This window comes from Myripristis murdjan, chromosome 21 (assembly GCF_902150065.1).
Source record: "Myripristis murdjan chromosome 21, fMyrMur1.1, whole genome shotgun sequence".
In the NCBI taxonomy this organism is placed as follows: Eukaryota; Metazoa; Chordata; class Actinopteri; order Holocentriformes; family Holocentridae; genus Myripristis; species Myripristis murdjan.
Genome location: NC_044000.1, coordinates 17,078,485 through 17,103,056, shown reverse-complemented (window position 1 = coordinate 17,103,056; position 24,572 = coordinate 17,078,485). Strand labels below are relative to the sequence as shown.

Sequence of the window (24,572 nt, the reverse complement as noted above, 5' to 3'; positions counted from 1 at the left end):
TGAAGTTGACCTTTAAATGTAGAAGTAACTTACAAAACACATTATTGAACTATTAAATCCATAAGTAAAGTGTGCAGGATTTACAATCTTTATGTACCTCCATCATATCAGAGATGTGTGACATAACAGGTTGATATCTGTTAGGCTCTTTAATTAGACTATTTTGTCTCAATATATTGACAAACAGATATCCTCCTAATCCCAGTAGCCTACATATCCACCTGTTTGCCACCCACATTTTCACCTGTGTTCAAATGTGCCAACCCTGCAGTCCAGATAGAACTCATATTTATCTGCTAGACTGTGTGATTTTGTATCAACACCTCAGACGTTACCTTGCAGAGTGTCCTCAGTCTAATGAAGAGCAAGTTTAAACAGCAAGAAATGGGACTGTTTCAGTGTCAATGAAGAATTGCATTGTACTGTATATTGTATTGTAGGCTATTGTATTTCACACCATTCCAACCATATGCAAAGGAGTCACCATTGCAAATATCAGTCATTATTATTATTATTATTATTATTATTATTATTATTATCGCAATCATAATCATTATTGTTGTTGCTGTTATTATTACCTTCGCCATCACATTATCATGTGGTTTCACTATAATTCCATGCTAAAAAAAAAAGTGTGTGAAGCGATAGAAAAACAAGTTATTATATTATATTATATTATATTATATCATATTATATTATTATCACTGCCATCATAATTTGGTTTCACTATTATTCAGTTTAAAAAAATCGAAATACATTAGATGTGGCTCATTTTTCGAGTGTGTGTAAATCATTATGATTTTTTTTTTTTTTTTTTTTTTTTTTTTTTGCATTTTGGCCATTTCCTTTTTATTACTGGTTATTGTTGCATTAAACCCGGCGTCTTCGGAGTCATCTGCTGTGGCTTCCTGCGCGCAGGGAGGGAGGACATCTTTGTGCTCGTCAAGGAGGAGTCTGCCTGCTGATTTCCAGTCGTTGCGTGGCCACCGCCTTCTTTCTGTTCATCCCTCAGCAGCGACTGCAGCATCTCGGTCCCTCCTGGATACATGAAGAAACCCCCTGCGCACGGCACCTCCCCCGCGACGATGGGCCGCAAGCTCTTAACTACATTGATGTGTTGATATTAAGATATTTCAGTTATCAAATATGAATCATGTATTTGATATTTCTGCCCAATCTGCTCGTCAGCATTCTTTCGCCTTGGCTGCATCCATCTCTAGCGTCATTCGGTACGTATTGCAATAGCCTCTGCTGTCCATATCACCTTCATCTGACTGTATCGTTGACATGTCTCACTTTTGCGCAGGACTAAAAGCAGATCTGACCATTTAAGTGCAAAACGGAGCCTTTCTTCCGCTCAGAAAGGGAATTATTTATGAGAGGGATTTTTAATATGCGGAGTCTTGAATGTGGTGGTGCATTAGGTTAGGTTACAGTATCTCAGCATCTGATGTTCAGCTTATAAGAAATAATGCACTGTATTTTGTGTGATTAATGAAGTTGATCTTTCTTTAGGCTACTGAAGTGCATGATATTCACCTGCAGTGTTTGCATTAGCTTATTTGGTGTAATGCAGAAATGCTCTTATGAAAACTATTTATGATGGTGCATAGTTTTTGACTGGCAATAAACATCAAAAATGAATTGCAACATTTATATTCTATTTTGTTTTTATAATATTTTCAAGTGCAGCATAGTGGCATATATCCATATCAGGATAGGGCAATGTTGGGGAAAATTGTTGCATAATATCATAGATATGAACACATCTGGATTAATATCATTGTGCTAGACAGATATTGCGCAAGGCCAAACCAGTGGACTGTAAAACAGGAAACAGGAGCAGGCGCACGGGACCCCAATTCTGGGAATGTTCTGAAAACACAATCTCTCACCACACACACTCCCCAAGGCACACACATATACACACACCCAAACACATGCACACACATTTCTTGGAACATTGGTGTACACTGACATCCTGTTTTAGGATGATTTAGGATGATGGGAGGTCGGTGTGTGCCTGGTCACATAGGATAGAGAGATTAACGCTATATAAACTGATACATGTAAGAATAACTAGGACTTTGGCTGCGGTTTCCATGTATGCTGTGTGTCTTTAATAAAAAGTCCTGTAAGGCTGTAACCGTCGTCTGAGTCTGATTTCTCCCTCACCAGCAACATGAAACCCATAGAGAAATCTCACTAAACTGTATCCTCAAGAATTGCAGTGAAGTCATACCCACTTCCTCGAATATTGTCAGTGCATTTCATGAAGGGTTTGTCAGCTGTTTCCATGTATAGATGGGGCCGATTTTCATGTTTGCGTGGTGGGAATTGTCTTGCAGTTTCTCAAGGAGTCGAGAACGAGGTTGAGAGGGACGCAGTGCCAGCACTGCTGAAGCAACAGGCAACTGCAGCACCTGCCACAGACAACACAACACACCATGCAGTAGAGCACGTGATCACCTACCCTTCTCGGCTGATCTACTACCTTAATGAGGACTCGGAGAGTACCCACCATGACCTGGACACACGGGCTAAAAACCAAGCCACAGAGGGCCAGGTGAGACAGCACAGAGGTGGGGTGGATGTGTCAGGTGGGATGTGCACTGGGGTGTGATATAAAAATGATTTCAGTTCAAGATCCAAAATTACATAGACAAAAAGGCCGCCACATAACATTAGATAAGATAAGATAAGTGTTGTGCAAACACATACAGCAGGAGTGTCTGGGCACCCATAGTGTCATGGATTAAGGTGGTCAAGCTATTATGGATTGGGTCCAACATGTAGCCTGTGTTGCAGCTTAATCCTATTTTCACTTTCGTGTTTTTAATGTCACTCCCAACTACATTCTGTCAAGGCAAAAATAATCACTGCACACACACACACACACACACACACACACACACTCACACACACACACGCGCACACACACACAGTTTTTGAAATATTACCGATCTGTGTCTTCGAAAATTTGAATGTAGCCACAGAGGTCATGTTGAAGGCAGCTGTTCCTTTTCACGCCATCAGTTGTGGTTCATGAAGAGAGGAATGCTTTGTTTTTGCACTGTGTTAGCAGAAGTGGGCCATAGCAGATGATTAGTGTCATAACTGTGGCCTCTCTCTTGTAAATACACTCTTCCATCTCCTTCACTTTGCCTAGAACTGCACTATTTGAAATGTAAGAGAATTAAAACAGAAAGGAGATCAATCTGTTTGTTTTTTATCTCTCCCGTAGGCGGTCCACCTCGCCCAAGCCAGTTTCCAGTTAGAGGCCTTTGGCTCCAGATTTGTTCTGGACCTAACATTAAACAAGTAAGTCTTATTCAACTCATCTAAGTTCTTTATTTTGGTCTAAGTTATTGATTTCATAACCAAATATCTGCCACTATGTAGCTAATAATAAAAAAAAGTTGGGTGTTGCTGTCATTACAGTGAAAGCAGTTGTGAATCAGCGAGCCATCCTCTGGGGTGTGATTTAACTTCCTCACCACTTGAATTGTCTGCATCTCACAACGGTTACTGTTGTCAAGGTCATGTCAGCAGCAGCGAGCAGATTCTGCACAGGATACAGATTGTATGAGCCAGCAATATGTGGGTCATCTTTAAATCAAAAGTGACAACGTTTGTGGTCTCTGGGGTGTTGTAGATGACTTTGTTGATTGTAAATGATAGGTATTATATAGCAGGTCAGTGATTAATTTAACAGCCTTCAAAGATGATTTAGTCTGTGGCATGGTCACTGAATAGGTTAGACAGAATAGGCTTCCAAAGTCCCACAAGAGCTAAAAACAATCTGTCAGGCTATGGATAAAGACAGACCTAGTTAGAAAATGCTTTTGGGAAAGTCTGCATAGACGGGTTGTGGTCTGTGGTTATTCTGTCCCATTGTGAGACCAGACGATCTAGACAGCTCCATATCGATTTGCATCCTCCACAGCATGGCTGGTTTACACGTGTGAGGTTTTTGCACATGTAAGGCCATGTGTAAGAGCTTAAACATGCTGACTGATTTCAAGCTCATGATGAAGTGATCTGCCCTTGATGAGCTATTGCCAGTAAATGCTCCATCATATTGTGCAAACCTAGAAAGATGGAGAGCATGTGGGAGAGGCTCTAGAGATGTTATGGCAGCTTTTGACCTCTGTGTGGCCAGTTTGGAAATCACCATGAGCTAAGATACTGCTAACGTCAAGGAAGACCAGTGGGAGTGTGCTGTTGTCCCTTGCCAGGATTGATGCTATGTTGTGGTTTGGTATTTCTTAATTGGTAAAATCAAAGTAATCAAGAGCCTTTGTGGCTGAGTAGAGCACATCAATACCTACATAAATACACACACACACACAACATGCACACAGAGGTCTCCTAACCTCTATCTGTCTCTCCTCAGAAACAAACAACACTCTTTGCTCCAGTTTCATTTAAACTGACAGGAAAAATTGAGGAAGCATACTATTATCGAATCGTAATATATTATGAATAATCAACAATTCTTTTTATTAATCTGTCCTATATTGTAGAAGTACCTGTGATCCATAGTGCGTGCGTGTGTGTGTGTGTGTGTGTGTGTGTGTGTGTGTGTGTGTAGTTCGGTACCTCAAGAGAGGTTGTTCTCTCTGTCCTTTCCTCTCTTTGTTTTTTTACTCTCTCATCTCTCTCTCCCCTCCCCATCTCTCCACTGTATGTCAAAAAGAGACTGATATGAGGAACTGACTACAGGCTTTTAGTCCACATCTCACTATATATTTTGTTTGACCTAACCCAGATAATCTCACAAAAGACTGACATATACAGCAGTTATGATGGACATACTCTGTCACCTCCATACAGGGGCCACCTGATGATAGAGTAACAGCTTTAAAAGAGGCTTGATAATGTGACTGTAACTGCCTGCTGTTCCTTTGCTCATTATCTGTGAGATGCATAGTGATTTTACTTGAGTGTGTTCCTTTTTTGTTTGAGTATAGGGTTTGAATTCAGCTCAGTGGTGTAGCTGCGACAGTGCTGATCTAAATATAGATAGGTCTGCAACCTGCCAATGGGAACTACTACAGCAGCTCACTTCTTACCCTCTTGCTGTACCTGGAATGGAAAACCTGGATCAAGAGAAAATCGGGTTTTCCACTCTTATTTTTACTCTGTGTTCATTGTTAATGAAATCAAAACAAGTCACATTTTCAGAGAAATCTATTTGACCCTGTTTACTTGGCTTAGTTTTAATGGGGCCAGTAAATTCCCTGACATGGACTTGAATGGAGTTTTTCTCCCTCAGGTGTCTTGCTGTGCATACCTTCAGTGCTGCTGACCCCTCCTCAGCATTATATCTGCTCATTTAGACTTCCAAGTGCTGGAGTTATGAGCAGTAATGACCGCATCATGTGTCAGCAGGGGATTCAGGGCTGCATTTGATCTGGCGCCAGACATAAGAACCCCATGCGGTTTTTGGTCGTCACCTCTCCCCCTCCTCTGTCTCTCTTTCCTCTGCCACTGCAGTGTGGCACTTGGTCTCCCATGGACCGAGAGACCTCAGGGCAGGACTCCCTTCTCCTTGTCTCCGCACACAATCACCGCCCTCTCACACACTCACACACTGCCCATTAAACACACACATTTGGATACACTCACTCAACGCTTTAGCGCTCTGCGTGCTCCACCCTTTACCCCACCCCCTCCACAGACACACACTTACAGACTCGCTGCTGTGGCCCACTCTCCTCTCTTTGCCTCATCTGTCAAGCTAAAAATAGCCCCTCACTCAGGAATCTCTCACAGACACTGTGCTGGTGCTCTGACTCTCCTCTCCCAACTGTGCACTTCCTGCTCACTTGCTGAGCATCACTCAAAAATGTCGTAGTGGTGCTTTCACAAGACTGATCCATCACCTTCTCTCTTTTTTTAAAACATTTTCTGCTGCGAAGCCGCTATACGTCTACGGATAGGAGGATGTTTTTGAATTACAAGGTTACTCGGAAAAGCGCCATTGTGGCAAAAATCGCGGTCTCTTGAAGCCAGTCGTCAGCTAACAGATTGAGTGTGTGTGTGTGTGTGTAATGGTGAGGCACGCTGACTCAGACGGTGGGAACTGCCCGGAGGACAGCTGTGCTCAAGGTGAAGCCGAGGCCTCACTGTCATTTATCACATTAGGCTTCACTGACAAATTTAACAGGCTTGTGTTTTCTTTCCCAATCTTTGATCTAATTGTAGAAAATGCAACCCTTTGAGGAGAAACTGCACATCTAAAAAAGCAGATTTAAACGATTGTTGCAGATATTACTTGGTAAAAAATACAGAGAACATTTTGTATCTGCTCTGTTTTGCACCATCTTATGACAATATTAATTGGTTGACTTTCATAAATGAGCTCTTTATCAAATGCAGATTTGTTTGTGCAGCCTCTGCCAGTTTTGATACTTAGTTATCCCCATGAGTGAATGCATCATGATTTGTACAATTTTTCCTGGTGGCAGGCAGTACTTCACATATCCCTTGAACTTTTTAGATGCTGTGAGAGTATTTGTGTACGTTCTCTGCGTAGGCTGACCCAGGAACAGCGGTGATGAGTGTTGTTATTTAAAATGGCAACCGAGCAGTACTCACCAGTCACCACCAGTTTAAACCACCGTGTAAACCATGAAAGAAGGTGTGAGTCAGAAAAAGACCAGACAGGCCCTTATGTACTGACTGCCATTACATCACCTTTTTTCTCCCTAACCACCCACGGTCTCTCTTTTTTCCAGTGACTTGTTGTCTTCAGATTATGTTGAGATCCACTATGAAGGGGGCAAGCCCGTTCTGTCAAAGGTAACGTTTGTCTGTCTTCCCTCTATGTTTAGTGAAATTTAATTGGTTCCCTGTGGAAGCTTCATGGCTTGCAGCTGGGACAAATAGTTTCACCGTCTGGTTTTTGGTACAGTCAAGCACATGGTTGGCAAAGCAATAAGCAAAACAAATGCTTTGCAGATTTCACAACACTCAGCCATTGCATTGTTAGGAACTTATTTTTTGTGTGTGTGTGTGTATGTCTGTGTAAATCAAGCTTATTATCTTTCATTCTCAAGTGTTCAGTGCACTGGAAATCAAAGTAACAAAGCCACTTTCAGGCATCATCAGTGCTAATGCAATTGAAGAGAATACAGACTGAGACACAGAACAAAATGTACAGGATAGATACATACATTCATATATATATATATATATATATATATATATATATATATATATATATATATATATATATATATATATATATATATATATATATATATATATGATATCTGTATAGATAGATTGATAGGTACATAGATAGATACATAGATAGGTAGAAAGATAAAATGAGAAAAGACTTAGACAGGTATACTGAAATAAATCATTTTAGAGAAAGACAGAGGAGAGAAAGAGGGAGAGAGAAGAAAAGCAGGTAGGGATGAGAGCTGGCTCCTGCTGCTGCTGTGCCTGCTGCTGCTGCTGATTCAGGCAGAGGGTTGGGCTGGGCATACTGTAGCTGAATCAGCAGGGTTTTGCTCCCCTGCAGCCTCCTCCTGGAACCCAGGTCACGTGACGAGGGAGAGATAGCACTCTGCAGTAGCAATGCAGCGTGGGATGGCTGGAGTGAGTAAGAGAGGGAGAGAGGGAGAGTGTCCTCTGCTCAACCTGGGTCTGACAGCTGAGTCACAGATAGAGCCAAGAGAGAACCCACATTGTTATTACCTCAACATCTTACCAAACATACGTGACACTTCTGGACAGTTTGCAGATGTGCCAAATGGCTACAGTTACAGTCTCAGCACACGCTTACACAAAAGCAAAAAACTGTCATGTATTTACAGAGCAGAGCTGACAAAGTTTTATATTCAGTGTTGCATTGGCTCAAATCTGTTTTGTCGCCGCTGATGTTGCTCTGTGCTGGGTTTTACTGTGCTGTGATGCTGCATCGTTACTGTGGCTGTGTTTCCTCAGGGTGGAGAGCACTGCTACTACCATGGCCAGGTGAGGGGGAAACATAAGTCCCATGTGGCCATTTCTACCTGCAACGGGCTGCAGTAAGTGAATAGACGAGTTCTGCATAATCCTCGCCGTGCTCAGAATATCTGTGGACACACTCATCTCTGTTCCCCAGCTTGTATTGACTCGGTATTGACTGGCCTCTCCCACTTCTTTTCACTCCCTCTCTCTTTTGCCTGGCAGCGGGATGTTTGACGATGGAGTCTATGTATATCTAATTGAGCCCTTACAACAGACTCATTCAATCGTAAGTTGTTTCTATCAATGAGGACAGAATATGTGTTATACAGTTTGTTTGTCCTACTACTCCTATAGCTCGCGACACTGACTTTGTTCACTCATTAAAAAGCCATCAGTTTGTCATGTTATGTATTGAGGATATCCTATTGAACACAAGGACATTCCTGTTTTTAAAGGAAGCAGATGATAACCAAGAACTTCTGTGCCTGAGTAAACTGGCTGTGCTCACATGTACGTGTAACTTGACTCTTGGTCCCACCAAAGCCATCATTCCCATTTGACACTCTGTCGGTCTCGCCCTTACAGGATACAGCTGCAAGGCCCCACACATTAAGAAGAACACCCACCCTTCAGTGGAACAACGATCCAGAGGAACAGGGTGAGGGTTTCTGTCACGATCAACCTTTTTACGTAAACTTCTCCATCAGCTCTCCACCTCTGACCTCCACTGCTCCCAGGGCCCATTTGTCCTGGCATGTTAAACAGAGTGTGACTGAACCTCCCCTGACTTTGCCATTACCTTCAACCCTATGTTTGCGCACAACACCACACGCTAATGAGGAGAACATTTGAAAAAACAGATAAATGCCATTCTTTGGGGGGGGGAAAGAACTGACTGTATGTAATGTGTCACATAACAGGATTTTGCTGCATAAGCCAGTATCACCTATACATCAGCCTACCAGTGTGATATATTTGATTGATATTTTCTGGAAAATGATGTGGTTTATAGACACAGTTGGTTGCTAATATAATCATAATTAGATCCCTAGCTTGTAAAAGGTCAAGAATAATGGTATTGTCGAAAACACAGGTTTGACTACCATTACAACTTAGATTGATAGATTCTAATACTTTCTAAATGCATCAGTCTATATACGGAACTTTCCTTTGCTGGATTTGCATGAAAATTGCTATGTTCCAAAAAGAGGATTTTACACAGATACCAAGTTTCAAAATCACTCTGTAAGCCCATTTCAATGGTATCTTTTTCCTATGGGGGTAGGCCCCATTATTAAAGTGTATGATTGTCTGGTTTTGACGGTTTAGAAACTGAAATACCTAAGGATTAACTGTGATTTCAAAGTGTTGGAAAATTTATATTGTTAGACTTTGATGGTCCAAATGGCACTTGGGTTCATATTATGCAAGAGGTTCTGCTGCTGAAGTTCTGTTTCCATGTCTCTAGCAGAAATTTAGGAGATAAAATCGGATTTTCAGGGAAAAACATCTAGGAAAACGAGTCCCTGTGGACTTGGTAGACAAGCCATATCCTGTGGTAAATATTTCTGTGGAAGTGGCACTGGTTTCCTCAGTGTTTCTGTCCTTGCATGTGTCCACAGTGGAGGAGGAGGAGAAGCTGCTCTCGGAGCTGGATGACTTATCCTGGCTCAAGCGCAGGAAAAAGCGAGCTGTAAGTCTCTGACCTCACCTCTCTCTTTAGTAACACAACCTAAGTTCATTCACCCTTGCTTGATTACATAGCAAGTTAAATAACATTACAACATTACCATATAGGGATTAAATGTGACTTGTGGTCATTGTAGTGCTTCAAAATATTCAGATGGTAGCAAAGTACTTATTGTGCTACAGTGCTTATTGTCTCTGCCTTTGTTTTGCAGATGCCTCGCAATATATTTGAAGAGATGAAGTATTTAGAGATCATGATTGTCAACGACCACAGTATGGTATGTGTCTTCCGCATATGCAATAACAGGAAATGTCTGTGGCCCATTTTGACTTCTAATTCTATGAATGCCAGTCCATTCATACTGCATTTTCAAAATTCATCCAGTATAAATATTTGAAGACGAAAGCACTCTGCTTCCCTCTCTCCTTCACTTTTGCCCACAAGAGGGAGCAGTGCCATCAGATAGCATATCTCTGTCAAATCACTGCAGTATCTTCATCTTCATCTGTGGTCTCTCTCTTTGCACCTCCAGTACAAACGATACAAGACCAAGCAGCACACTAGGAACTTTGCCAAGTCTGTCGTTAACCTTGTGGATGCTGTGAGTAAGCCATTTGCAATTTTGCCATTTCAGAAATTTCTAGGATATTCATGTTGGACCCCCTTCAGAAATGACATGCAAAACATCGGCCATTTTTGTCTTGCAGTGTAACAGAATACAAAGTAGCTGGGAATGTAGGCTTTGACCTTGCAAGTTTGAATGTAATCATTTATTCAGAATAAGTGAGGATGTGGCAGTCAAGATGTTGCACACCTTCATAAAACACCTAGGCTAGACACAATACCATCGAAATATTTTATTTCGGTGAGTGCCCACTGATGTATTACCCAATAAGGCTTAGATGAACACTTCCTTATGTGTCACATTGCAGCAGATCTCTTGAACCCTGAGTCAGCCCCATACTTGTCTTTGTGCTACTCTGACTCTGTCGCAGTCTGTGCTGGGCTTTGCTTTGTGTTGTTGTCACGTGCAATAACAGCCCCCTTGTTTCTCCCTGCTCCCAGTGTGCTCCATCCCCTCGTCCGTCTTCCTTAGACAGTGCAGATTCTAATTCACACCCAGTGTTGTTCTCCTGTCCCTGTGCTGTTGCTTCTCTCTCTCTCTCTCTCTTTCTCTGTCTCTCTGTCTCTCTTTATTCCTCCCATTCATTACATGCTTCAATGGCAGATCTTCAAAGAGCATCTGCATACGCGCGTGGTGCTTGTTGCTGTGGAGATCTGGACGGACAAGGATCAGATCCCCATCAGTGTGAAGCCACTGGAAATGCTACGAGATTTTGCCAAGTACCGGCAGCAAAGCATCAAGCACCATGCAGACGTTGTGCACCTCTTCTCGTAAGTGCGCTGTGCCCTAGGGGCCTGGCCTGGCTTCAACTAACCACATTACAGACAGATTTTCCACTCACCCTGTGCATATGGGTTTCAATTTTATTCTATTCCCATATTATAGTCACTGAGTTAATTCCTATGTCTTCAGAATTGACACAATTTACATTTCCATTACAGTGTGGGTTAGCATTTAGACTGATTTGATCATCTGTGTTTCTTTTTGTGTTATCGCTCATTTCTGTCTTTCTGTGTTCCAACATCCTGTAGAAATGTGACCTTCCACTATCGCAGAAGCAGCGTTGCATACTTCGGGGGCATGTGTTCAGTGAGCCGTGGAGTAGGGGTCAACGAGGTCAGACCTGCTGACTAATGTCCAGTGTCACACAGTTCATGTATCACAGAGTGTGACTGCAGGTAAATAATCTCTGGTCTCTGCTGTGCCAACAGTATGGCACCACCTGGTCCATGGCAGTGTCTCTGTCCCAGAGCCTGGCACAGAACCTGGGGATCCAGTGGGACCTGGCCTCCAAGAGAAGTATACATGCACACACACCCCTGTCTCTGCCTCACAGCGATATGTGGTTTAGGGGAAGGTGGCTTATATAAGAGTTGAGGAGTCAAAATGACATTAGTTTCACAGTTTGGTATTGCAGTTCTGAACAATGCAGTTAAATAAAAACAACCAAATTATAGCAAAACTTCTTTTTTATTTCTTCAAACTCTGTTTAATCTCCTTTGTGCTCTCTCTCTCTATTTTGCAGAAGAGTGCGGCTGTGCTGATTCCTGGGTGGGCTGCATTATGGAGGACACTGGGTAATATCCTACATCCCCCCCTGACACAGACACACACACACACACACACACACACACACACACACACACACACTCATCACATGCACAAAAAGAGTGAAAGTGTAGGAACAGTACTTAAAACAGCTGACTGAATTATCATCAATCTGACTGTGTTTACATGTAGACAGTAATTATTAATTATTGCCATTACTTAGAGAGGAATTCCATTAAACTCTTTACATGGCTGGCAGAAGAATGTTTTGCTTAATGTTCCAGTTTTCATTCAGTGTTGCGTACTGAGTTTAGTGACTGAATAATTCATGACTGCTACTTAGTCTCAGTCTTTTTCCTTCTGTAGATTGTGCTGTTTATGTTGGCCCTCTGTATTTCTTTGCCAAACTGTATTTCAAGTCATCCAGCATCGAGATGCAAGGGATGAACACCCTATGTGTTTTAGATAGCAGCTATCTAATAAGTATGTATTATATCATTCCACGTGTTTCTACAACAGTATTAATACTCTATGAAATTAATTGGACTTTATTTTAATTTTGCATGACCCATGTTTACATTGCTCATGTTTGTATATGTTAACCCATCATAAATAGCAAACTGAATTGGTCCATTCATCATCTAGGGGCACTGACAAGCACCAGAAATGCCCAAAGTGTAATATAATATGGGAGGCAGAGACTGCCAGAGACTGTGTAGCTCTCAGTTGTTTCTCTATAGGGGTGTAAACAATATTTGCATGTGAAAGGTGCTCTGACATCTTGCTTATTTTGTTTGGTAGTCTCATGTGGAAAACAGCTCATCACGGAGTGCATCAGTGGCACCAGGCAACATATGGCATCGTGTTTCTTACAGCACTGGTGCTAAATTATCAACTTGTATTCTTCTCCTCCCCAGAGTCCAACACCCACGGAGATTCTCCAAATGCAGCATCTCAGACTACAAGGAGTTCCTTTTAAAGGGTGGAGGGTCATGTCTATTTAACAGGCCCACCAAGGTTAGATGCTCAAAAAACTGCATTACTGTTGACACGTCACAGCTGTCAAGCAGCAGACGTGCTCGCTGAATCCTTCTCACCCTCGCAATTTCTTTTGGCAGCTGTTTGAGGCAACAGAATGTGGGAATGGATTTGTAGAGGTAGGAGAGGAATGCGACTGTGGAGCAAGAGCCGTGAGTTTCATTTCAGCCATTCACAAAAATGCCAAAAATGTTTGTTCAGATGGACGAAGCCCCTTTACCTGTTTATTTTTCAGGAGTGCTACAAGGAATGCTGCAAGAAGTGTTCCCTAGCCAATGGGGCCCATTGCAGTGATGGTCCGTGCTGCAATAACACCTGTCTGGTATGAGCTTGTCAGTGGTTTATTCTTACTGTTTTACTGCACAAATAAACACAAAATAATAATTTCAGCCTAAAAATGTATCTACTTCTAAATTCTTAATTTACAGTTTTGTCTTCTCTCCTTTTCCCCCCAGTTCTATCCGCGGGGTTACAGTTGCCGATATGCTGTGAACGACTGTGATATCTCAGAGACTTGCTCTGGGGACTCTGGACAGGTGTTCTTGTGTAGCACTGTTTAATGTTTCATCTAAAACAGTTCTTCTATATCATTGTTTTCATATTTAAGATATTGGGCATGGTTAAGGAGAAATCTTTCTGTATCATTGTTTGCAGTGCCCTCCCAATCTCCATAAACAAGATGGTTACCTCTGCCACCTGAACCAGGTAGACTGATTACTGTGCAAAACATTTTCACCAGTCTACGTAGGCGCTGTTTTGCAGCAGAACAGCAATTCTTCTCTCTCTCTCTCTCTCTCTCTCTCTCTCTCTCTCTCTCTCTCTCTCCCTCTCTCTCTCTCTCTGTCTCCCCCTGTTTCTCCCTCTGCAGGGTCGCTGCTACAATGGAGAGTGCAAGACTAGAGAAAACCAGTGTAAATACATCTGGGGGCCAAGTAAGTTTAATACCTCATGTTTATATCTCTCATTACAGTGGGATGACAGAGTATCATCTTACTTCCTTAGAGGCAGAAAAACTTATGCAGTCAGTGCAAAGAAGGCACATGTTATGTAATCAACCCCCCTTTTGCCTCCTCTGCTATTGTTGTCTGTGCAGAGGCTGGAGGCTCAGAGAAGTTCTGCTATGAGAAGCTAAATACAGAGGGGACAGAGAAGGGCAACTGTGGAAAGGATGGAGAGAAGTGGATTCAGTGCACTAAACAGTGAGTTTTAACCATAGATGATGTGAAATAACAGACTAACTGTTGCGCTATCTGTTGCCTTTGTACTGGCTTGTTTGCAGCTGGGAAAGTGGTGTGTCTGGGTTGGCATGTATTTACAGAGATTTCTGTCCAGATTAAAGGGGGCAGCAGGTGGAGCCATGGAGGGTGAAGTCCACAGCTGTGGGAAAAGTCAGCCAATTTTGTCTTGCAGTACTTAGTCATAAAACGCACGGAGTGTAGCCCAGAGACGCTGTTACCAAGAACAGGATAATGCAAGCATGCCTCCTTTCATACGCTGATATCTTCCCAGTGGCAGTATCAATAAAAAACATCATCAGGGTTGACAATGGCAGAAATTAAATTAGCTTTTGTGACTATAAATTCTCAGACAAAACACTTCTTGAATTTATATTTCTTCATAGAGGATGGAGCTTGGTCCCAATGCCTTATTTTAGAGGATACCAGTAGAGGGCAATAAAGTGTCTATCCAGTTACTTTTCATCCTTATAAGCTTGTTTTCTTAGGCAGGTCGGTCTTTACTCAGGGAAACTCAATTTGGGGTTGGTCCTTTGTTATTTCTTCTCTAAACATTGGCTGTAAATATTCAGTTTTGCTTGATTTGTCTCACTCATGACCATCAGCTATATGGCCAAAATGTGTTAATCAAGTGCACATTTTCTTTTTGCTTTTCAGTTTAACATAAGTCTCTATTGGCTGCTGGAAGACACTCTTTTGTGAGGCACACATCAGAATGATCATCATTTTCCATTATGTAATCTGTATTTGCATAATGTCCATGTTGTTGAAAGAGACTGTGAGGTAAATATGAAGTCAAAGTTAGAGTTAGGCAGAACCTTGGTCTTTATACAAGTCTTTGTCTGCTTTTCTTTACAGTGATGTGTTCTGTGGATACCTTTTATGTACTAACATTGGACGTAACCCACGCATTGGACTAATGAAGGGAGAAATTACTCCCACCTCCTTCAACCATCAAGGCAGGCTGGTAGACTGCAGGTAAACCCATGTTCACTGTATTATGGCGCTGTTCCATGTCCTGGAAAGCTCTGGAAAGATGTCAATTAATACTCCTCCTCTTTCCTCTTGTGTTTTGGACTGCCTGTACAACACTTTAGCCCTTCTATTCTCTGTTAACATTATTCCCTATCTCCTCTGTCCCTCTCGTGTTCTCTCCTACTCTACTCTTGCTTCCACTCTCGTGTTCTCCAGTGTTCAACATCCTCTTTTTCTGTCATTTTCCCATAGTGGTGGCCATGTTCTTTTGGATGATGAGACTGACTTAGGCTACGTGGAGGATGGGACTCCCTGTGGGCCGTCAATGATGTGCCTTGACCGCAAGTGTCTGCCCATTCAGTCACTCAACATGAGCACCTGCCCCAGTGGACCCAATGGACAGGTGTGCTCTGCCCATGGGGTGAGTCCTGGGATACACATACAAGTCTGATGTGCAGCAGTGCCTGTGGAGTGTTAGTTTAGCCACATGCAGATTGGAGTTATAGTTGTACAATCATTTCTCAGAGGTAGAGCAGCTCTGGAGGCAGAAATAACCTTATTGGTTGAATGAAACCTCAATGGAGCGAACTAAAGAAGCACCAAACCAAGTGCAAGTTAACTAGCTGGCAAACTTGAAAGGCCAAAAAGGAACTAACCATAGGGCTATGACCTAATTAGGCTGACCTAAGGGCCATAAAAGTGATTCTGCATGTTTAGCATAATATCTACAAATGTATATACATTTCTGCTCATCTTCTCCTGAGGCAAGCAGTCATATTTTAGAACTCCAATATAATTTTTCCTACCTTCTATCCAGCCATTGGTTTTCATTCATTCCACTGCGATATGAAAATCAACTTTCTGAGATTCCAAATTTCTTCACATCAGCATTCCATCACCGTAATAAAGTCATCCAAGTTAGTTTTCCTAAAAGCAGTAGCACTGTTGTGTTGTGAGAGATGTTTGCTTTACACAGCCAGTTATTAGTTCTGTGGTTTATAATGGTGACAATACAATTAGCCACAAAAACAGAATATTATAAGGTGGGTGTTTCAACCAAAAATTCATGATTGAAATCTTTTGTATTCCCGAAAATTTTGAAAAATTGTTTATTGCAATGGAAAATGTGGGTAAATTGTCGTAAACAGACCAAATTGGCTAGTGTGGTTAATGGCTAGGAGTTTCCAAGGTCCTATGGTCCCAGGGCCCTATATTTTTTTAATGCAATTTTGGACATGCACCATTTTCAGACCATTTTAGATATTATTTATTGAGCCTATATACTATATCTGTACTATCGAATTATGCATTTTTGCACATTATTCATCTCGTTATGACAAAATGAGGGAAAGTATCGAGGGAACATGGATCTATTGTCAGTTTTCAAAACTTATGTTGAGGAAATCTTTAATTCAGTTTGAAAATAAAATTACATTGATGGAACATAGGGTGTGGAAACAGAACCTTTCTCTCAGTACTTGCATTGCCCCATCATGGACCAGGCCAGCAGGGTAACAGTGGTTTATGGTCCATACTTGTTTGAGGTAATTGCAAGAGCAGTAAGCTTCATTATGTTAACTCTTTTACCACTTTAGTTTGCCTCAGTCTAATGTTTCTTAGCCAGAAAACCCCCGAGTGCCAGATGAGATGATTTCTGCCTCTAGAGCTGTACCTCTTTAAGCAAAACCTCATCTGCTTATCCCACTTGAGCTTCTTGTATCCAGGATATGATGCAAAAACCTTCACCCTTTGTGTGTCTTTGTTGCCTATTACAGGAGATAGTGCTTATGTGCACAGCACCAAAAATTACACTAGTGTATCAGCACCTTTACTACATTTGCAATTCTTATGTTCCCACGTCACTGTTTCTGTCTGATCTGTTTAGGTGTGCAACAATGAAGCCACATGCACCTGTGATACCACCTGGGCGGGGACAGACTGTAGCATGCCTGACCCGCCTAAGGAGCCTGAGGCACCTGAGGACGAAGGACCTAAGGGTCGGTTTCCACCTCTCTCAACCTCTGGCGTCTGATAGGCTGTATAACACACAAGTTTAAATACATCCATTCCATTTAGCCAAGATTCACTGCACCAGCATTGTAATATTTTGTACTGCAATATTGCAATGTTGCTCTCACACACACTGCTTAGGTCTGAATTAGCACAGACGATTTGATGTCAGAGTATGAAACATTATTTGATTGACAGGTGCACTGAAATAAGGCTATAATGACTTTCCATGTAAAGTGGCAAAAGAAGGAGGTTATAAAAAGCAGTCTTATATTTTCAACACATTCAGAATATCCAATCAACACTATTATGCTGGATACCTGATGCTTTTTATCTTATGCTGTATTCATATAATGAGAAACAGTACTTCCATCTAAGCAGATCAATAGATTTCCCATAAGACGCTGCAGTGCCTTTTGAGTACAGGGGAGGTGGATAAGGGGGTGGCAATGGGATAGACAGTCACAGAGGGAACAGTATCACTTTATCCATGACTCTGAAGCAGAAGCCTGCTGTTTGTTTTTGACAGGGTGGTAATAATGCTCCTTTTCCCTCTGTACAGTGAGCGTGGCCACTAACAGGCTGATAGGGGCAGTAGCAGGGACCATTCTGGCCCTGGGGGTGATTTTTGGAGGCACAGGGTGGGGAATAGAGTAAGCATCTTTAACCCTTTCACAGCTCTTCCTCTCATAGTGGTGCCTCAGTGTGCGGGCGGTCTCGTGAGCCGGCCTGAGCCCGCGTGTGTGCGTCCCGGTGGCTTTGTGTTTCTCGTGTGTTGGTGGTGACCATATAATTGTCATGTGATTGGATGTTTTCAGTGTTGTGTGATTGATTGATGGACTCCCCCCTCCTCTCCTGCCACTTCCCGTTGTTCCCCATTACTATGAGTCTCTTTCCTCATCTTCCCCCTCCTCCTCTTTTCCCTTTTCTTTCTCTTACTCTTAGTCGTCATGTGGTTGCTCCTGTGATCCTCTCCTTTCTGGGGCATGTGGGGCATTTAAATAAACAGTCCTGAGAAGTATTCAGTTAGTGACCTGGCTTGTCAGTGGCAGGCCATGTGGTGACTGGGACCCCGTCAAATACTTTTACTGTTTATATTACAGGCTACATAGATCACCTGTCAATTTCTGTTTAACTCAACCCTTACAGTGATGGACACACTAGTTTTTTGCACAACCTTAAGAAACAGTCATGTAGTCCACTGATAATCACTGCCCACTACTTCACCTAACCATAGGTTGACTACAGCATTTCCAAGGCCACTGCCTTAACACATTCAAATCACATTATTAAGATTTGCACACTAAGGGGCCTGAAAAGCATGCAAACCTTTGCAGATTTAGTCATTTTACTGTAACAGTATTCTTATGATATGTTTTCTGTTTCATGTGAGATCGTCATTGTATAGTTACATGTTATTTATACAGTAAGTAAGTATAGGAACTCATGTCTTTTTCCCCATAACCCTTTACAGGTCCTAGTGCCACCAATCTAATAATAGGCTCCATCGCCGGAGCCATCCTTGTGGCTGCCATAGTGCTGGGGGGGACTGGATGGGGCTTTAAGTAAGCAACACGCCGCATGTCTCTCCTGCTGTAACTCTAGCATCCCTGCTGCTTCTAGACACCAGGGTTTGAGCTCCTGCTACAGAATACAGACCATACTGGATAACACACAAACATGAAGCCTATTACATTGGGCCAGCCTGTTTATTTGTGTTAAGACATACATTAAGAGCATGTGCCTGACAGGAGTTACATGTAAAATTCTCAGCTTCATCCTACATGCACTTGTGATATTATGGCTGGCCTTACAGTTAACTTCAAGCTAAAAGGTTAAAGTGTGTATTATTCTATGGGATAGACAGAGTGCAGATGATGTCTCAAGGTTATATGTTATATGTATGTATGGGATCCATGAGAGGGTTGTCTGTGCATCTGTAGCAGAACCTCAAACTGATTGGACGGACAAAGCTCAAAGCTTGACATGCATGTTCAGTCCAGGGCCTGATTACAGAGATCTGCATACACTGCAACAGAGGGCAAAGATAACTTTAAATGGGTCAGCTCAATGATTAAGAAATGTTCAGCTGCATACAGGCAGATTTATGTTTGTTTTTTATTAAAATCTCATGTCCCCTCTGGAATTCAAACATAGGATGATCAAATACACAGGCCTAGATTATTACACTGCATAGCCAGGAAATGTACGTTTTGTACAGTAAATTATCTTGAATAACTAAAGTTCCAATCAACCACTTTAGCCTGCTGTCTTGAGCAACAGGGGTGTTATACATTTAAATCTAAATAGGTCTAAGGAGTAAATGAGAAGTACACCACAGCCACCGAAGCATGCCAGTTAGCAAAGCATCATGGTTGTCACCAAAACAAAAAAAAAAAGAAAGAAAAAGAAAGAGAAATGAAACGTTTCTGCATGTTCACTTGTTGACTTGGAGGAGGTCAGTTCATTGCACAAAGGCTGAGCCAAACCCAGAATGATTTGGTCCTGGGTTGCTGTGCTCTCATCACTGCCATCATCTTTTTCTTAATCCGTTACTGCTTGAGGGTGAGAATTTAAGTGGAGAGATGAGAGAGAGAGAGTGAGAGAGAGAGAGAGTGAGAGAGAAACAGAGAAAGAAAGAAAGAAAGAAAGATGCCAGGACCATTTTGTTGGCCGCAGCCTTTGTGCCATGGCTGGCCACACCCACCTGGATGGCCAAGCTCCGCCCTAGAGCAGAGCAGGACTCTCGGACCCGCCCACACCAGCTGCCATTGCTGCCTGCTTCACAGACCTGGTACAGACACGGCGCATTGCACTGCATGAACCACGCACAGCAATAGTGCCACCTTCAACTGGCCTACTATTGGAACAGGTGCATGACAGACTGATAGAAGCCCCACAACAAGCCACAGTACGGGGAGGTTATGCATAACTCCTGTTGTTGTATTCGATGTCGTCCCACTGTTGTAGTAGTAGTAGTAATTGTTGCTGCTGCTACTGTGGTCGTTGTTCATGTGGTTGTTTCCTCTTTCCCTCCTCTATAGAGAACATTTTTTGTTTTGACTCTTTCCTCCCAAATGGTTATGTTTTAAGTGGAACTAATGTCTTTCCCATCAAAAACGGTAATGAAAGATGTCTCCTACACTTCACCTTGTAAACAGATGTTGCACGCACCAGCTGGTACGCAGTTGTCTGCAAGTGGCCAGTTGAGGGTATTTATAGCCTATTCATAGACCTTCAAGTTCAGATCAGCTTAATTAAATGTAGATGTTATTGTACTCAGGCCCAATACACTGGGTCATAGTTCTCATTTAGATCACTTATGCACTTTCATTGCTCAGTGTCATGAATCTCTATGTCAGGCTTGTCACCAACACAGACTGAACACCACTGAGGGTAATTAAACATTGTGTGTTCCTTAAAAATTGAATGCATGGTGCTAGCATATTTTATGCCTGTGACAGCATTATGACTTTAATATTTTATGCATAATGGCAAAATGTCAAAAGCGTTTGGCAAAAGAAAACATAAACACTGAATGATGAATGTGGATAAAAGGGATCTCGATAAATGATTTCCTGACACCGGGCTCCTGTAAGGTAATTTGAAAAAGAAAAACAAGCTTGACACATAACTACATACCTCATCCATTTATTTACATTCAAAATTTTGTGAATGCCAATACCCTTGACCATCTGTTTGCAGACAAGGCAGAACCAGAACAACAAGGAGCAGCCTCTTCTCATCTTAATGTCTTCAGCATTGCTCATACAATATTATAGGATCTCTGAAGTGCTAATAGATTAGACATTTCTTTCACTATTAAATGGGCCTGTAACAAAGTTGAAGTATTGTTTACTGTAGATTAGTTATGAACCTAGTGTAAACTGCAAGCTGAAGAGATGAGTGTGGTTGCTTGTCCAGGTTGCACTAGTTGTGTTGAATACATCGCTATGGCAAAAACTGACACCTGTTTCCTCTCTCCTCATAAGAAATGTGAAGAAGCGGCGATATGACCCCAACGCCGCAGCCATTTAACCCCAGGAGAGATGGCGATCAGAGAGGGACTCCTCCAAGGCTTCCTTAGTTGGCTACTTGACAGCTGGACTGCACTTATTGCTGCTGATCTTTGGCATTACATTTACTTGAAAAAGACATAGTGGACATTTTAACAAATTCCATTGTAGTGGCATAGACATGCAGCCTTTTCAAATCCATCACCTCACCCACCTAACAACCCCACCCCACCCTGATCTCTAGAGTGACAGAGCTCTTCTTCAATCCTCTAGTGCCAGTGCACAGGCGTTCAGGCGGAAACCACACCACTCTCTCACCTGGCATGATTATTCACACAAAGTGTGCTGCTCGCTGACCCTGGCATGAAGAGCCCTCTATTCAGGACTCTGCATGGCTACGAAAGCTATGAATATACCGCAAAAAAGCAAATAAAAATAAAGTGAGAAAAAAAAATCATCAAACAGAGGAGATAGAATCATTAAAAAAAAACAAACCCAGTGGAAAAGCTCCTCTTAGTTCACTTTTAGGTGCTGTAGATGGTAAGGAGTGAAGGAAGGCTGCATGCAAGGACCCATAGGGTCAGTGCAGACCACATCTCATTGACAATACTCAGACACACACACATGCACATACACACACACACACACGCACACACAGGTGGCAAGATTGTACATAAAAGAGGAGAAAGAGGTCAGGTTTGGAATTACAACATATCATTTTACAATAACATCAGTTGCTTTTCTTTTTGTCTTAGCATGTTGTATAGCGGGTGTTTTTGGCAATGTTAATGAAATACAACGCAATTATGATTTGGGCCAAAATGCTACAAATAACATGATGGTATAATACTCACTCTACTAGGTGTTCAGCAAAGTACTGTAATCACACACTACATAGCCTACTGTAATTGTCTAGGTAGAGGTCAAAGGTCGGATATGGTTGAAGGGATGGAGCAGCAGGTGTAAAGGAGTAGGATGTCAGTTTGAGAGGTTCACGCACAGCGACCACACAGACAGAGATTAGATCAGAATAATGTCCTAAGGATCCCTTAAGTACTTTTCAGAAGTGACTCAAAAGCCAAAGAACCAATCACCTGAACATATGGATGTTGTTGCACACAGAGCACTTTCCCCTCTGTCTGCATCCAGTGGTGCCTCTCCGAGTGCTGAAGGCATACAGTCTGTCCATGCAGGCTCTCACCTGTCCATCAGGTCTCACTTAACAGTCCTCATGAACACCCACTATACTGGCTTGGCCTTGTGCTCTCATAAACTCTTACTAGAAATCAAGTTCAGCTCTACTGGTACGCTGCATGCAATCACTATAGTGGGCTTATAATTCTATATGGGAGTCCCCAAAATCCGCAAGAAAAATACGCTACAAAAGATAGGTGCATGTCAACAACAAAACATTTAACTTTTATTTACTATGCAAAGAGAGATATTGCACAAAAGTATGGGTTAATAATGATAACAATATAAATATGGAAATACAGAACCTCTGCTAATCAGCTAATCTTTTGTATTTGGCCACTCCCACCTCTCCTTTCATTTAGCTTCAAAGTACTCAAACTAGGAACGGACTTAAAACAGAAGTGAATTCATATTTCCAATGAGAAAGTGAAGAGAGCATCCTTTTACATTTGTGAAAATGAAAATCATTTTTGTGTGTTTTTCATCCAATCTGACATTTTTAATCACACACACACTCTGTACAGTGCCTGTACATACTGAGGCCTGAACAGTTTCCTTGTGCAGGGCTACTATTTCCAGTCCAGCTGATGGTTGGTGTGTTCCTGGTGCTGCCATAGCACTGGCATTGTGTAATCCTCAATGTTGTCATCATCACTTGTCCCTCTCTCACTGCATCATGTACAGTTGGACCGATGAATAAACTACAGACATATTTTATCCAAGGGTCTCTGTTTTTGTTTTTTTTTGTTGTTTGTTTGTTTGTTTGTTTTTGTTTTTGTTTTTGTTTTTTTGACCAAGCTCTCACTGAACCAGGCATAACTTAAGAGGCATCACTGCTATAAGAAGTGTGTAGCAGAAAATTGGGGCAAGGAAACATGTTGTGACCCCATGTTCCAGGGGATCAAGCAAATGTCATTGAGTTTATTTTTCTTCACTAAAATTTCAGCTTTATTTTATAGACCAATGTAGACCATGTAAATTTCACTATACCTTCCTCAGGTTCACACATTGATGGTTGAACATGCTCTAAATCATTGCTGTTAGTTAAAAAGCTGTTTATCCTCTCAGGCAGTTATTTGTGATTCTGTTTATTTAAATAGACAATGTGCAAAGTGCAGGAAATATTTGGATCATCAATCAGTCTCAATAGCTAATCCCCTAGAAGTCTTAAATTCTGTCTCTGTAATTTTGATACAGTGGCTCCTACTGATATATTGATGCCCCTTAAATGTGTTTATTAAAGAATACAGTTCTTTCTTTAATTGATGATATCTGGAATTTATTGTTAGGGCTTTTAAAACAGGAACTGAGTGCGTATGACAGTGAAATGAGTTGACATGTTTTTGAAAACACTGGAACATTGAAAACATTTTGGTTTGACTAGGTTTGTAAACAACAGAGTAAAACAGACTTGTGTCTTAACTTATGAGGAGTTAAGACACTACCAAAAGCCTTTCTTCTGACTACATTTCAAATATTGAAGAACATCTAAAATTTAGATGGTCAAATAAATTCTGAATTGTTTCTTTTGAGTTCAGTTGTGTGATATTTACCCTTTAATGTTTTGATTTTACCGTGAAATGAATACATTTTTTTAAAGCTCATGTACAAGAAAACAGATGCCTCATTTTTATATCAGCCTCTCTGCCAAAGGTTTAAATGAACGGTCAGCACACCTTTGGCCAGTTGTACAGTTTCCATAATCTGGATGCAAAATGGTGAAATACCTGTTAAGTTACTGTGTAGACTGTTATAGTGCAGGGAATATCAGCTATGTGGCATTAGGCATGTGCATCAACTGCCCCAGATGTCTGCCATGTTGCAACAACAAAATTTCAGTAACCTGAAATATGCCATCGGCGCCAGGATCAAGTGCCTGTCTCCGCCTAACACACGACGCTATCCATGGTCCTGAAACAACAGTAGCGCTGTCCTTTGTGCTGAAACACCAGTGATAATCTGAGCGGCAAAGCTAGCGCTCGCTGTCATGCTAGCAGGTGAATTCCACTTGTCTAAAGCAGCTTGTAGACCCCTCGGCTTCAGCGACAGCATATTAGGTGCTCTACACTACTACTTTATTTTCAGCATATCATGAAGATAACGTTGGCTGATGCAGGTATTGCCTTCTTTCCAAATGAATTCAAACTTTTGTAGCCCGTACACTCTCCAAAGGCACATCCACTGCGCACCCTGGTGGCTTGATGGTGAAGTGCAGTCATACTGTCTACCAGTCACGAGAAAATATGGTGCGTTTAAATCTTTTGGAAAACATG

The 24,572-nt window shown here is 41.8% G+C and overlaps 1 protein-coding gene across 5 annotated transcripts; it reads left to right on the top strand.

Annotated features, from left to right (window-relative positions):
- Nucleotides 1-998: 998 nt before the first annotated feature.
- On the top strand, nucleotides 999-23,016 carry adam23b (ADAM metallopeptidase domain 23b). 5 transcript variants are annotated; one of them, XM_030080489.1, is made up of 26 exons: nucleotides 999-1,229; nucleotides 2,349-2,566; nucleotides 3,245-3,321; nucleotides 6,744-6,807; nucleotides 7,963-8,045; nucleotides 8,191-8,254; nucleotides 8,554-8,626; nucleotides 9,591-9,661; nucleotides 9,870-9,935; nucleotides 10,191-10,259; nucleotides 10,887-11,053; nucleotides 11,315-11,399; nucleotides 11,495-11,582; nucleotides 11,809-11,860; nucleotides 12,749-12,848; nucleotides 12,950-13,021; nucleotides 13,105-13,191; nucleotides 13,325-13,405; nucleotides 13,524-13,574; nucleotides 13,738-13,801; nucleotides 13,963-14,068; nucleotides 14,963-15,082; nucleotides 15,332-15,500; nucleotides 16,965-17,076; nucleotides 17,652-17,742; nucleotides 21,082-23,016. In XM_030080489.1, the coding sequence occupies exons 1-26, from the start codon at nucleotides 1,154-1,156 to the stop codon at nucleotides 21,125-21,127; spliced, it is 2,352 nt and encodes a 783-aa protein (XP_029936349.1). In that variant the 5' UTR covers nucleotides 999-1,153; the 3' UTR covers nucleotides 21,128-23,016. The 5 variants fall into 5 exon arrangements, with proteins under 5 accessions (XP_029936349.1, XP_029936350.1, XP_029936352.1 ...); XM_030080490.1 differs by lacking the exon at nucleotides 21,082-23,016 and adding an exon at nucleotides 18,564-18,645; XM_030080488.1 differs by lacking the exon at nucleotides 17,652-17,742 and adding an exon at nucleotides 18,564-18,654 and having other exon boundaries at nucleotides 1,154-1,229.
- Nucleotides 23,017-24,572: the final 1,556 nt, after the last annotated feature.

Excerpts from the sequence above, each read along its gene's own strand:
- adam23b (XM_030080489.1), top strand. The coding sequence starts at position 1,154 with ATGTATTTGATATTTCTGCCCAATCTGCTCGTCAGCATTCTTTCGCCT. Across the intron at positions 10,260-10,886 it reads TCGTTAACCTTGTGGATGCT|ATCTTCAAAGAGCATCTGCA; the intron begins GTGAGTAAGCCA and ends CTTCAATGGCAG. Across the intron at positions 13,575-13,737 it reads ACCTCTGCCACCTGAACCAG|GGTCGCTGCTACAATGGAGA; the intron begins GTAGACTGATTA and ends CTCCCTCTGCAG.